The sequence below is a fragment of the Telopea speciosissima genome, chromosome 8, assembly GCF_018873765.1.
Source record: "Telopea speciosissima isolate NSW1024214 ecotype Mountain lineage chromosome 8, Tspe_v1, whole genome shotgun sequence".
Taxonomy (NCBI): domain Eukaryota; kingdom Viridiplantae; phylum Streptophyta; class Magnoliopsida; order Proteales; family Proteaceae; genus Telopea; species Telopea speciosissima.
Window position 1 is genome coordinate 45,355,929 of NC_057923.1, and position 15,465 is coordinate 45,371,393.

Here is a 15,465-nt window from a genome sequence, read left to right on the forward strand (position 1 = left end):
GGTTTACTTTGTTTATCTCATTAAAAAAAAAAGACGTATCGTTCCGATTTGCGAGCCCAGACACATTTAGAAATAGACAGCTTGTCAACAATTGTGACCTCCCTCTTATATCTCTCCCATCCCTACCTATTTGAGGTATCATATTTGATTATGTTTCTGCCCCATCCCTGTTTTTTGATGTATCATCCTTTGGTTAAATATTTTTCCCTCCCTTAGTTTTGGATGTATCGTCATTTTCGTTGTTTGTAGTTCTCATACGGGTCCCCTATTGTCTTGCCTTTGGGCTTCGCTCTCTTACTCTGTTTTTTTTCCCTCTTGATTAATTTTTTCATTTAACACAAAAAAAAACCCCCCCCCTCACTTCAGAGCTTATATTTGTTGAATCAGTAGTATCTATCACACAACCACATATTCTTGTTATCTTGACACTGTTGGGTTCAGTTTACAGTCCCATTACAAATGAATACAAGGTGGTGCCGATGTATATATATACTACAAGATAGGATAAATTCCTTACCCAAAAAAATTAAAAAAGAGAGGATAAATTGGATTATGTGGATGAGCTTAATTTGGCTAATGTGTGGGCTTTTGAAGAAGCTGGAGGAAATTCACTCACTCTTCCTTTCACTTTTTATTTAGGACATGAACTCAACAAACTAACAGTGACAAAGTGTTCCTGAGGCCAATATCCAAGTTTGGCATTAACCGCTTCCTCCCCTGTACAGTTATTACTTACCCTCTCTCTCTCTCTCTCTGAATCTCTGTTTGTGGAGAATCATCTCGTGGTGGGTTTAGTTGATCATTCATGGCTTCCAAATTCTCACTCAGCACTATCCCTGTTTTTTCAATCTCTTCCGCAAGATTCTCAACAAGCCCACGAAAGGTCCCTGTTTTTGTATTCCCGTTACTGAACTCTGCTGGGTTTTGTTGCTCAAGGAGCATTTCAACTCCCAGGGGAGATGCTTCAGTACGCCATGTAGTTTCAACTCCCAGGGGAGACCCTTCCGTACGCCAAGTAGTGGAGGAAGAAGAGATTAAATCCACAACCTCAGAGGATAGTCTGGACTCTCAGTCTACCCCTTCATCTTCAAAGCTCGTTCTTGTCGTCGGCGGAACTGGTGGTGTCGGTATGCACTTGTCCTCATTCCTCTGTTTTGAATTCAAACTTTATGGAAATTTTTTGGAATCCTATGTTAGTTTGATGAGTAAGCTGGGATTGAACCAATAATTGAGTCAAATTGAACCTTATAACTGTACTAGGAGAGGGCACAAAACCGTTGAGGCTACGGACGGATTTGAATGTTCTGTTGATGACTGTTGTAACCCATCCGTGGGTTTGGTGGGTAAGTTAAAATTTGCACAATGAAATAGAGTTTGGTTTTCTATTGTACATCAGTAATTCTAAGTATGGAAACCATGTCATGTTGGGGGTACAATGTCTTGTATTCCGTTGTTTGGATTTGTGGGTTGATTGTGAAGGGCCGTTATGAGATCATAGGCCTGGGAATAACCTCTCCGCATGTACATCAGTAATTCTAATCATGCCCGGCCCACCTTGTGCGTTAATCTACTGTACTGGTGGGCCCTGATGAATTAGAGGGTCCATGCGGAGTTTTGGAGCGGTAGCCCCCAAGGAAAATTTTTTGAGGACTATATGGGTATATCGATAAAATTCCTTTATAGGGTTTCACTATAAATTTGTAGAAAGCGTTTTTTCTTTGTAATACAATCTGAGAGAGGGGTGAGGACGAACGCCTGTAAACCTGTAACCCTATTCTCAATTGATAGTGAAACAAATCTCATCTCACTGTGGACATATGCAATCTTGCCAAGCCACGTAAATCCTTGTGCACTGTGTGATTGTTTGTTTGCGATTTCCATTCCTTTCTGCATCGTTATAGGTTTCGTTTTCTACATGTTATTCTTCAAATGTTGGTAATTCCTTTTTCTTAGTTTATGATTGTTTGGCAGAAAAGTAGAGAAGTAATGGTTCCTCGAAGCATATGAAAGGCAACAGAAATTTCCTAAGAAATTGTAAATATATGCAAATGAAAATTATGATAATGTCTTCAAGAAGCATGAATAAGATTGGGAAGCCCTGTCATGTAATAAGTCAACAAGCACAACAGTTTTCAAGTAGAATTTCGTGGCTCGGATCTGGATGAAGCTGGTACTGTGAAACTTGAAAATTGGTGTCAAGGAACATAAACATCAGTTTAATCTTTTGAATTGCTTAAAATTTATTTGCATTGATCAGAAGTACCATGGTATGAGATTTTAGTGAGAGATTCTGCACTGCTACTATCATATTGTCACCTGGAACAAGATAACTATTTATATTTAGTAGTTTCTTTTGTCAAAACTGTTTTATAGCTATTAATTCTAAATATTTTTCAATGCACTGATCTTTCTTTTATTTTTTCTCTCCAATGATTGATTTGTTTACTTGAAAGGTTAAAAGTGGCCTTCGAGAAGGGGTATGTCAGAGACCAAAATGGATAAAGATTGTTTTTATCCTTTCTCCCCAATAAATTCTTCATTATATAAAAAAAGGAATGTGGAAAAATTAAAAGAAAGATCCCTCCCAAGTAAACAACGTTATTTCTCACCTTTAGAATTCTCAAAATCCTCTGTCTTGCCCTTATTCTTTGCTTATATTGATGTTGTTTTCTGGATTTAGGTTAGCTGAAAACCTTCTCTTTTCCTTTCTTCTTGGTTTTATGCTTATTTTGCCTTTATCTGTTGAATTGGGATAGTTCATAACTAGAGTTTAGCCACAGGGAGTCTTGACTCTTGTTTTGTCGAGGGGACAGATTTGTAAACCCTGTTTCCACTAATAGTTTCTACTTATAGAGTAGAAAACTGTCCCAAAATTATTTGTCCTCCCTTTATCATTTTCAAAAAGACTTGACATCTCGAAGTTTTCTTGCCAAACTGCTCTACTTGCTTCACAATCGCCTCAAGTTGTAGCTGCCATTATCAAGAGGTCAGGTTACTTTATTTTGATTTCACTCCAGTTTCCCTTGAACATTGTTAGATTGATGAAATGATGGGTACAATTTGGAGAAGGAAAACCTCCCATGGTCCATTAGTTGGGAAAACGAAATATTATTTTATAGTCCAATTAATAACCCAGGTTCTTCTAAGGGCTTTCTTGAGAAATTTATATTGCCTTGGTTTGTGAATAAACACAGGGAAAACATAGGCAACACCGTCCAGGTGCCTTGGTAGCCTTGGCGGGCACCTTGGACACCTTGTTGGTGTTGCTTGACATTCAGGCCCCCTCCAACGCCTTGGGTCACCTAGACACCATGATACCTATAAGGCAAAATAAAATTAGTGGAAGCAAAGGATGCCAGACCTTCCACGTTCACCCATGGGAGGTAACTCATTGGAACTGATTAATCACTTAACATTTTTTAGAAGTAGGTCAAAGGAGAATTAATGCAAGTCATATTCTAGATGAAACTTTCATGCTTATGGTTTGATGATTTATTTTTCAAAAGTTAGCGGGAATTGGAGTTATTCCCGGTGTCTGGTAGGGTCTGGATTTTTGTGTGAATATCTACATACAAAATTTGATGGAATTGATTTTTACTTTGATTAATTTTCGAAATTGATTTTTAGTGAGTACTTTCAATCAGAAAATATATTAAATACTTATTTTACTTTTATGCAACTTAAATTGGAAAAAATGGAGGAGCCATCCTCTATTTTCTTCTTTGATTTTTTTTGGATGATCACAAAGAGTAAATTGTGTGTTTTATGGTGTCAGACTAGTTTGATAGCCATCTAGAATCGGTAGTTACTCTATTTTGAGATGCTAATCTAGGGAGTGTTTCTCAAAGTAATTACTGTAATATAATATTGGGAGATCTTTCTGGGATTTCTTTAAGTTAGTTAGATGGGTACGACACCGGAGGGCGGACCTCGGTGCAACGGTAAGGTTGCTCCATTGCGAACTAGTGGTTGCAGGTTCGAGTCAGGAAACAGCCTCTCTGTGAAGCGGAGTAAGGCTGAAAACATTATGAGCCTCCCCAGACCCCACAGTGGCAAGAGCCTCGTGCACTGGGTACGCCCTTTTTTTTAGATGGGTACGATTCCAGTGAAGCCTAGAAACTGGAGGCTCTGCCACTTTGAGAATGTACCTGTTTATACCTTAAGTAACTTTTTTTGATATTTCTGATTTTTGTTTCTGCATTCCTATTTCTCTTTTGTCAGGTCATTTCTTTTCCCTTTGGATTTGCTTGTCTTTTTTGTGTGTTATTCCATTCCCCATGTCCTGTACTGTCCTTGCATTTAATGAATTAGAGAAATGAAGTTGGCATTGAGTTCCTTTCATGGTTTTCTAATTAATCTACACTAAGAACCTACCATATAGTTTCCCTCTAATACATTTAAACAATAAAAATGAGACCCAGCAGCTACACCCTACTTTTCCTTGATTTATTTCTGTCATATGTAAGCGCTTTTAAATATACAATTCAAGTGCTTCGATGAATCATATATTTGTGTTCATAATTAGTACCATGTAGGTTTATATTAATCTTTTCTAATGCTAAAATGTACTGTCCTGTTGATTCAATATATCGGAGTTCAGTTTGATATAATTGTATATTACTCTACCTTATTATTTTTGTCACTTCTTTCTTTCTCAGGGCAGTTGATTGTAGCATCATTGCTCAACAGGAACATCAAATCACACTTATTACTGCGGGATACTTTGAAAGGATCAACATTGTTTGGTGAACAAGATGAGCAAAATTTACGGGTACCAAACTCTACAATACCACATCATAAATTTCCGGTTCATTTTGGAACTGTTCCTCTCTCCTATTTATTCAATTTTCTTTGTATAATGTTTATTATATGATACTCTTATGATCAGAAAATATTTTTTCCCTTCATAATAATTATTATCTTCTTTGGGTTATACAATTATATGTCTAAGGAGCTTTTAAATTTTGTAGGTATGGAAAGGTGACACACGAAACCCTGATGATTTGGATCCTGCTATGTTTGAGGTTTGTGTTGTTAACTCTTTGAGCTATTTGTGAGATTTATAGATTAGAAGTGGTTTCATAAATGCATGGAACATATAACTAGGCATTCTCTCTATGTTAACTTGTACAGAGTTATCTTGTAGGGAGTTACACATGTAATTTGCTGCACCGGAACTACAGCCTTTCCTTCAAAGCGATGGGGAGGAGATAATACACCAGAAAGAGTAGGTCGGAGATAATGCCTTGTTGGAGATTTCCAGTGTTTCACAACTTTTTCCTTTCCAATTTTTTTTTACGAAAATGGTTTGTGGTAGTGATCCCTTCATGGGTCGGTCCTTGTTTTATTTGGCACTTTCATCATGCTACAGGGCAAAGTTTTAGCTCATTCAGATGCAGAACTATCATGGGCAAAAACCGTTTTGAAGGATCATCCTTTTAGGGACACAATCAACATCTCTCATCACTCCGCTCTGGTTGGGGTGGTGGTGGAGGAGGAAGATGTACCATCCATCTATTAAGAAAAATATTAATAAACAGAATTTTATTACAGGGAATGAAACAGAGAAAGGGTAGAAAGAAATTTACAGATTCAAATCAAATGAGGTTGAGAGCCCACTTATTTATTACTTCTCCATATCATGTCTCATAAATAACAACCTCTTCCAGGCTTTGTCTCATGAGTCAGAGTATGGATGTTGCATCCAAGATCCTTTTCATGTCTTCCCTTCCATCTGTCATTCTGTTGACTGTTTTTATGATTTCATTTTTTTTCTGAACTTAGGAGACCCTAAGTTAAATGGTGAACTTCTTGAACTGTGTACCTTCAGTATCTATACCTGAACCTCTCTTTAACTATAATTTTCTCTTTGAAGATTGGGAGGGAGTCCGGAATCTTGTATGTGCACTGCCTCCATCCGTGGAGAGATTTATTCTTGTTTCGTCTGTGGGGGTTACAAAGTTCGATGAGTTGCCATGGAGGTACCTTAATTACTTAAGTGAAAAATTAAATTTTCAGTGTAATCGTTGAAATTTCATTTGGAATTGCAGGACAATCATTTTTAATGGTAGGATACATTTTTGGATAGGGAAAAGTTCATATGGTCTACATATGTGGATAGAGAAAAATTCATACTCGTTGTTTATCTCTGAACAATCTTCAAGATGTTCCCCTAGGGCAAGTGAACATATGCAATTGATTATCTTTCCAACCAGTATGTTATCAATTGCATGCATTTGACTTCCATTTTTAGGGAGCCGTTTGGTTCCCAAAACCACTCTGAAGAGTGCATTGACTAGTAGCAGTAAGGCTGAAGTTAGTCTGTGACCTGCTCATGACTAGAACTCAGACATATCTAATTTTAACTTGTAAAGTGAGGATGAATGTTTCATTGGGATTTCTGATCCAGTGGGAAATTTTTTTCTCAACAGTATCATGAACCTCTTTGGTGTCCTGAAGTTTAAGAAAATGGGGGAGGACTTTGTTCGCAAGTCTGGTCTTCCTTCTACAATTATCAGGTATAATACCTTCTTTTTTTTTTTTTTTTTTCTCTTTGCTTCTGCTAGTCATTTCAAGATAAATTGTTCTTCCATTAACTGTTGGAAACATTCTGTCCTATAAATGTATAGTGTTTTAATGTAGGGCTAGGTCAATGATGTCTTAACCTACAGTATGGTCATAGGCGCTGATAACAGTAGGCTTTAACAGATGGTTCCAGCAACATGATGATTGGAAACCACCCAAAATAGTAAGCTGTCAACAGTGTCTTTGACACACAAGACACTTCAGTGCCTGAAACTCACTTCTAGATGATATTCTGTCACCGAGAAACTGAACAGTATAACAGGTTATGCTATCGGTAGAACAGGGAATGAATAAAACCCAGAAATAGCAACTGATTCAGATTTAGAAAGTAAGCATCTCAGATGGGACTCATCTCCCAGTCGAGGGTAGGGATCTTAGGACTGATTAGCACTTCAAAAACTCAGCCAGTTCTGATGGCTAGATGGGAAGTTATGCTATGATCTCAGAATTAGTAAGTGCAACACAAAATTGCAACTTACAACCGATAACACAAATCAGCCAATGGATCAGTCTGAATCTTCTATCAAAGGAGAATGCTGGGATGGTAATTGATCTCTCAAAATCTGGACTGAAGATGATGGTTGGATCTGAAGTTACAAGGGCCTGAAGAGAATTTGCACAGAACACCAACACTCCAATGCCGCAGGCTTGTATTGAGTCTTCAATTAAGTTCTGATGAAAGGCTGAGTAATGTAGTCCTAGATAGGTAGGAGAAATACTAGGAGCTAAACAACCAGGACCTGTTGAGCTGCTAGTTCGATGGGGGCAGAATTGAAGTTTTAGGCCAAATTTAGGGTTAGGGTTAGGGTAATGGGGATGTATCTTATATGGTAATGCTAGGCAGGTTTAGGGGAAGCTAACAGTGAAGTTCTAATGATGTTTAGATGAGTGGAAGTTAAAACAGAAAATTAAGGTTTCGGGTTTTGGGAAAGATGAGAGTGAGGGGATCTAAGGTTTAGAGTTGGAATTTTTGGGCAGGGATTTTGATCGAGCTTCCTTAATGGTGAGGAGAAGATTTGAACCAAGTTTGGACAGAATCTGATGGTGGGAATAGGCTAGGGGGAATTTTAGGGTTTTGGGTTTTAATGGAGGTGAGGAGAATTAGGGTTTAGATGATGAAATGGGCCTGAGGTTAGGATCGAGTGGGGGGAGTGTACTATGGATGCTGTGGCTTGATTTTGAAGTCATTCTGATGGTGGAATGATGCCGAACAGATTTGTGAATGGCCTAGGGTTAAGTGGATCGATGGGTTTTAGTAGAGGGTGAAAAGGGGAATCGATGGGGCTAGGTTTAGAGGATTAGGAGAAGAAGGGTAATGGCTAACAACAGTAATAACTTACTTAGAATTGCAGGTCTTCAATGGCAGCAGCTTGAAGACAACTAGAAACAGATCCTTTCGATCTACAAGATGCAAGGAGTCAACTAGACATCCATCAGTCCCTTCACCTTGATATTACTCACAAGGCAACACTCACGATTGAGCAAGGCAGCAAGCAGAAAATATTTTTGAAATCTGAATTGTGGGGGAGCCTCCCACGAATTGTATTATTTATAACTTGGAGGCCAATGGCCTTAATCCTATTCTGCCTATGAATTTGAATCATTTAGGCTGATTCCTATTACAAAAACTAATGACTCCCTCTACAGAAATCGTGGAGGGGTGGGACAACTTAAATAACAGCATTCCCTAACAACCAATAGAATTAAATCACTTAAATTGGGCCATGGTCTGAACCGGTTCAATTTAAGTTTACAATTAGACTGAAAAATAAACTAAGACTCCAAACAGGACCTATTCCTAGGGCTTCTTCTTCTTATTCTTGCAGATGTAGGCCCTTGGATCTGCATCAGCTCTCCCAGACTTAAAAACATTCATCTCCGATGAATGGGTGAAGGCCATGTAATGATCATACAGATCGAGGTCAAGCTTCTTGAAATCATCTGCATGAATCCATGTACTGTCCTGGCGTGGGCGACCTTTCCATTTGAGGAGAAAAGAATGGTAACCTGTTGCATGTTGAGTGGTCTTGTGCATGTCATCTAGAACCTCCTCGATCACATCTTCAGTAGGTGGCTTGAGTTGGGGCAGCCTCAGCATTTGTTCAGAATCACCATTGTCTGAGTGATGTCCCACATATAAGTAAAGATCAGCCACGTTAAACACTTTGCTTATGCTCATATCAGCAGGCAACTCTAAAACATAAGCATTGGGTCCAATACGTTTCAGCACTTTGTACGGACCCATCTTCTTCGGATGGAGCTTGCTATTGACACTTGGTTGGTGTCTCTCTAGGTTAACCCTGACCATGACCATGTTTCCAGGCTTGAACTCAACATATCTGCGATGCTTATTGGTTGAGCCTTGTAATGATCAGTGCTGAGTGCTATTCTTCTTCTAACATCTGCATGCACCTCAGTGATGTGGCGTAAGAACTCATCTGCCTCTATGCTAACCCTAGCTTGAGGGGGTAAAGGAACAAGATCAATGCGATGCCTTGGTTGAATCCCAAGTAAAATCTCAGAAGGGGTATGTCCAGTGGTCCTGTTCACAGAGCTATTATAGGCAAACTCAGCAATATCAAGTATGGAGGGCCATGTCTTCTCATAATCTCTAACTAAACACCTCAATAAATTACCAAGACTTCTGTTTACCACCTCTGTTTGCCCGTTAGTCTGTGGATGGAAGGCAGTAGAAAACAGCACCTTGGTATTGGTTTTCATCCATAAGGCCAATATAGGGGATGAAGAAGAATAAGGTTGGGAGGGGGGTGATATGACCAAGGCTTCTCACTTATTGCCTTGGTCTCTCACCATTGATATCTCATCACAGCTGAATCACACAGCACGAAGCAAAGCTTTCCTTTTTTTTTTTTTTTTCAAAACTCAAATCGTGACCACAATATTGGCCTCTCCTTTTATTTATAACGATTAAAACCATTACAAGAAAAATAGTAATTCTCGATGGCTATTGGAGAGTTACCAAAATAAAGTTGCATTACAAAATAGAAATCTATTAAAAACAACTACTTGTTGGCCTAAGAAAATAGAATTAGAAACTAAAGAAATAAAATCTAACATTGTCATTGACTAAGTACACAAATTAGTAACTAAATAAAATTGGCAGCATCTCCATCCATGCCAGTTGTCCACAGGGGCCCACAAAAGATTTTCATGAACAGTACCACATGAACAGTATTCTTCCCTAATTCTGTTTTGGTTTTTTTCTTCTTCATGCTTCGATCTACATCATGCTTTCTTTGGTTTGCTTTGAAAATGTACCTTTATTTGGTGTATCAGACCTGGAAGACTGACAGATGGACCTTACACCTCATATGATCTGAATACTTTGCTTAAAGCAACTGCTGGGCAACGTCGTGCAGTTCTGATAGGTCAAGGTATTTCTCTTTTATCCTTCCAAAGAAGGAACAAATAGAAGCTTCCTCTTTGATTTCTCTGTAGCTTCAGGGGATCTCTTAGATTTTTAAAATATTAGCATTGACAATAATAATATAATCAGCTACAACATTGGCAAGTTCTATTAATTTTCCACTAAGGGATTACTTCTAATACTTGATCAAGTTTGGGTGTTTGGTATGTTAAAAGTCAAAAATGCAGAGTCCTTGTATGTCATTCTTAATTGTTATTTCTTGGCATTTCTGCCTTTTCATCTTTTTTTTTTTTTTTTTTTTTTCTTTTTTGGGTGCCATGTTCAAGGCCCCACAAGAGGCCATATGCCTTTTCATCTCAGTTCATATACTGTGAGAGTTTGAATAAATCTCATGAGATGACAATGATTATTTGTAGTTTTGTACTCACCAGGAAGTCAGGAACATGATGAGTACATTTGAACAATTGTGTTATGACTGTGTAATGATCTTCTCTTATAAAGAAAATAAACTTGTTTATACACTGGTCGCACCCCAATGCCAGAGCAGTGATGATGACTGAGAAAATTGGTGTGTTTGAGGCCTGACAGTTGTGTGTTATATTATTAGTAATCACTTAATTTGGCAAGAAAACAAGGACTTGCTATTGCAGTTTTATATGCAGATGCCTTTAAACGGGTACTATTGTAGGAGCACAATTACCAGCATTAGATGTGGTTTGATCTTTTATTTTGGGCTTGTTTTGATAATATTTTGGCTATGGGATTTTGTTTTTAATGTTTTTATTTATAATGGACTCATTTATAAGTCTTAAATTTAGGTCCATAAAGGGTACACGAAATTATAATTTTTGTTAGGCAGTTAGTATTATTAGAGGGACACATTAGCTATTAGTTAGGAAGTTATCTTGTTAGATAAAGTTTATCCTATTTGTGGGATCTAGTTTAGAGGAGATGAGGTTAGTTTTGAATTCGCTTAGGACTCTTTCCAAGTCCTGGAAACAGCCTCTCTGGATACAGGGGTAAGGCTGCATACATTTGACCTTCCCCAGATTCTGCTAAATGCGGGAGCCTTGTGCACTGGGTACGGCCTTTTTTTTTAACTCTTTCCAAAGAGTGTACGCATGGAAGTCGTTTTTTATCTATTTAAGTTGTTATTTCTTTATTATTTAATTGTTTGAGACAAGTAGGAAGCTCAGCTTAGTTAGAGTTCTATTTTATGTATTTTTTTGGTTTTATAAATATATGTATGTTGAGAAGTGTACCACGATAGGGGGAGTGTCCCTATTGTGGTTGAGTCCATTGTGGTTTCCTTTATTGTTTTATGTCTTTAATTGTTAGGAGTCAGTTTCCTAGCCTAAGTTAGTTTCCTTATTAGATTAGTTTCCTATTTTCTCTCCTTGGCTGATAAGGAGTTAGTTTCCTTTTTCTAATATAACTTTCTATTGATTTTATTATAAATAAGACAGAGGGAGAAGAGACTACTCTCACGTTACTGAGAGCTAACATAATCTATTGCACAGTCTTCTTCCATCTTCTCTTCTCTAAAGTTACTGGTTACAGGTCCTAGGTTTTCTACAATGTAAGAGGTTGAACCTCACCATTGTTAGTAAATTTGGGTACAACAAAAGGGTACGGATACGTACAGGCATTAAATGAACTAGACATCAATAATAATTTTTAAAAAATTCGGTGCAAAAAAGTGTGCATGGAAATCATAGTATGCGTTTAATACGTGTTTAATATAGTTCCTCTGTAAAATCTAGGGGCAAAAATACGGGCATATATTCACTCTGCAACAAGCACGGTAACCTAATAAACAGAATAATAGCATGTAGACTATGATTTTATCATAAGGAAGCTTCACAACAGAAATAAACACAATATAATAGCTGAATACTTAATCCCTGTTACATCCTATAAGATTATCATAGAACACATCAATGTATCAATGGCATATCATTTCATCAAACATAAAAATAATGGATCATTTGTTATAGAACAATGAAAATCCCACAAAATATTAGCTATATAATAAGCAAAGGTATATATTATCCATCATACAACTCATGAATTCCACAAAAAATAATTCATAAATCATAAGAAGAAAAGACTTCAATCGTTCACATCCAATGTTGCTTGTGTCTTTTAACCATATGTGAAAGTACTCTCTAGATATTGCGTAGAATAAGAACTTTTATGCAGGAAAGTGATTATTGGCTTTATATACTATGTGAGAGAGAGAGAGAGAGAGAGAGAGAGAGAGAGAGAGAGAGAGAGAGAGACGAAGGGAGACGAAGGGAGGGTAGAAGGGTTTGCACTTTGCAGTGGCGGAACCGTGTGGACGAAGGGAGGCTTGGAGGACCTAGTTTATGCTTTTACTCTAGCGATTAGTGACCTGTTAATTGCAGAGAAGGGGAGCTTGGTTTGAAGGAATGGAAGAAAGGTTTCTGCAGCGAAGGAACGAAAGGACAGAGGCCGGAGGGTTTTGGTACTTTTGTTTTTTATGTTTTAATGGCAAAAAGCACGTATATTACATGTTTAATACAGTATAGTATAAAGTGCACGTATTTTTCCAACTCTTTGGAAATATGTGGATAAATACGTTTTTTAATCTAAAGATACGGGGACGCGTATAATTTGTGTATTAAACACGAATTTTACTATGAACCTCACCCACAAGTTGGAATTATGGAATAGAGTTGTTTTGTTTTTTGAAAAGCAAGTTGCACGCTCTCTGTCCCCCATGATCTCCTCTTTGCTATCCCCATGATTGAACTTTCTGGTTTCCTTATTTTTTCCCCCTCCCTCTTCTTCTCCTCTTTCAATCTGAATCTACCATCAACAAACCATCGATTGGATCTGCATCAGTAACCCTTGGGCAATGATTAATTCAACATCAAATCTTTTTCCCGATCATATGACTCTTGCACATTTCCTGCATAAGTAGATCTGGACAGTGAACCAACTAAGACTGAAAGAAATGGTAGTGACCGGGTGAGTAGGCAAGGGAGATTAAGGCTTACACAAGTCAAGAAGTGGAAAAGAAGCTCCATGAACAGAGCTCCCTTAGAAATGTGAATGAAGGCAAGGTGTGGGTTGAGTTAGAGATAACTTTTGAACTACTAGAACATAAGAAAGCAGAGTAGTTGGATCTTGGTGCAATTTATCCTAATTTTAAGGACCCAACATGTGTAGCATGCAAGCCGTAACTTTTGATCCCACTCTTAGGTGTGATCTGAATCAGTATAGCATCTTCCATTTTGACATTGCATAAATTTTCCCATTATTTGATACCATTATTAGCTAGTGTATGGCGCATGTAGAAAGATGAATAATACCATGTTTTATTTTATCCAAACAATCCATATGGCTCTCCTCTTGTTTGAAATGACCTCAATATTCCAAGAGGTTGCAATACATGGTGTAAATCCAAGGACAACAAGAAATACTTTTCCCAAAGGTAATCTAACCCTGGTAAATAGTAACAGAGATAATGGATCATTAATTTCCCACTCTATACAAACTTCTATGTGTCAATGCATCTGAACTCAAGCTTTCTTGGATTCAGAAAAGATCAAATTTTCTGGGTGGGATCCTCAAAATTTATCTCTCCAAATTTGAGATCCGACTTGTTTGACTTAGCATACTGTTTATATAAATGCTGGTATATGAGTAAAGTGTTAGAGTTGGTAGAAGTTATGTAATAAGGGTAGTTTAGGAACTAGCTTAATGTTTAGTTCCCTCTTTATGTAATTTCTGTTTTTTATCCTTTGTTTCCTCCCTAGGGAGTTGGATGTAATTATCTTTTATCTAGTAATGAAGTTATTTTAGGTGTATTGAGAAGTCTCTCAATACACAATAGTTCCTACCGAAACACTCTCCTGTCTTTTCTCTGTCTCCTTCTCCTTCTTCCTCCTCCAATCTCTTCCCTTCTTCGTACCTGCTTTCCTAACATTAAAACTTAACTTGGTATTAGAGCTAAGGGTTTGAGAGTCGCATCAGCTTTCCTGTTTCTATTTTTTCCCTCTTCTTTGGAATCCTAGAACTCAAGGGATTCCAAGGAAGAGGTTCCTATGTGAATACCTTGTTGCAATGGTATGAGATAGGTTCTATACAACCTATTTCATTGATTGAAGAGGTCCTTTGAGCTACATTGAAGGTTGTATGAAGCTTTGAAGACAACCACGATTCTGCTAGGGTTTCTTCCAGCTTTCTGTTGCAGTCCCTGGTTTGTCTACATCTTGGCATGTATTTGGGTTTTGAAGCAACTCACTAGGAATGTTTTTTGGTCCTCTTTATGTCTCCTATGCTCCTCCCTGCTGGATGTTGCTTCCATTTGAGTATAATTCAGTCTCATGGAGGTTCTTCTCTGCTCAGGTAAACCCGATATTGCTGGAATCTACTAGTTCTTGCCTTTAGAGCATAATGGGCTCCTTTTGTTGCTGTGGGGTGATTAGAGACACCTCTATTTGAGGTCTTGGCATTGATTTGAGTTATCCTTTACTTCTAAACAATGTTGGAGCGAAGTTCTGTTTTTTTTTTTTTACCTTGCTGGAATTTTTTTCTGCTTGTGTTGGAATCCTTATTTGGGTTGAGTGTGTACTCCCCAATTGGATTGGTATCCTAGTATATGGTCAAGTGCTTTTTTCCCTACAAGATGGGTGATTCTGAGACTCCTAGGCTTGGTTCGGTTGACTCACAGCCTGCTCTCACAGACTCCTGGCTCTGATACCAGGAGATGGTTTGTATTGTCTTTCAAAGGATGCCTTACAATGAAGAGGAGGGTTGCTATTTATAGCTACCCTATAGACACTATTACAACCACCCTAGATACTATTACACCCACCAATGGTAACTATTACAACAACCACACCAACTTAGTTACTATTACAACAACCATACCAACAATGCATGGGAGACTATTGATATTCTTCAAGATCCGGATATCCACAGCATCATGGAGAACCATGAAGATTTCTTGACACAACATTATATTGATGGGCCCTACGACAGTGACACTGGTCCAGATACTGGTTGATTTGATTTGGTTTGGTTTGGTTTGGTTTAGTTTGTAAAAGTAACTATGGTTTGTAAAAGTAACCATGGTTAGTTGGTGTGGTAGTTGTAATAGTAACTAAGTTGGTGGTTGTTGTAATAGTTACCATTAGTGGGTGTAATAGTATCTAGGGTGGTTGTAATAGTATCGATAGGGTAGCTATAAATAGCAACCCTCCTCTTCATTGTAAGGCATCCTTTGAAAGACAATACAAACCATCTCCTGGTAGCTTAAATCTTTCTTTGCCATATCCAAGGGAGCTTTGCTTCTTTAGTTAGATTTCTGAGTTCTTTCTAGTCATCCGGTGAGTATGCTCTGAGGTTGCCTCTCTGAGGATCCCCCTCATCAGAAAACTCTGGATTGACAGATCCGGTAAAATAGGATTCTTGCTGATAAAGTCCATTGAGATTAGGGGTGGGTTTTCAGGCGAAAGGCC

At 38.0% G+C, this 15,465-nt stretch overlaps 1 protein-coding gene across 3 annotated transcripts in view; it reads left to right on the forward strand.

Annotated features, from left to right (window-relative positions):
* The first annotated feature begins 720 nt into the window (after positions 1-720).
* LOC122672809 (uncharacterized protein At2g34460, chloroplastic) overlaps positions 721-15,465 on the forward strand; it is a 54,625-nt gene continuing 39,880 nt past the window's right edge. For 2 of the 3 annotated variants that reach the window (XM_043870302.1, XM_043870303.1), the window contains exons 1-7: positions 721-1,127; positions 4,659-4,771; positions 4,971-5,024; positions 5,147-5,231; positions 5,876-5,981; positions 6,432-6,518; positions 9,883-9,980. In XM_043870302.1, the coding sequence (XP_043726237.1) occupies positions 806-1,127; positions 4,659-4,771; positions 4,971-5,024; positions 5,147-5,231; positions 5,876-5,981; positions 6,432-6,518; positions 9,883-9,980 (865 nt within the window). In that variant the 5' untranslated portion in view covers positions 721-805. The remainder of the gene's footprint in view (positions 1,128-4,658; positions 4,772-4,970; positions 5,025-5,146; positions 5,232-5,875; positions 5,982-6,431; positions 6,519-9,882; positions 9,981-15,465) is intronic. The other variant, XM_043870304.1, reaches the window with a different exon arrangement.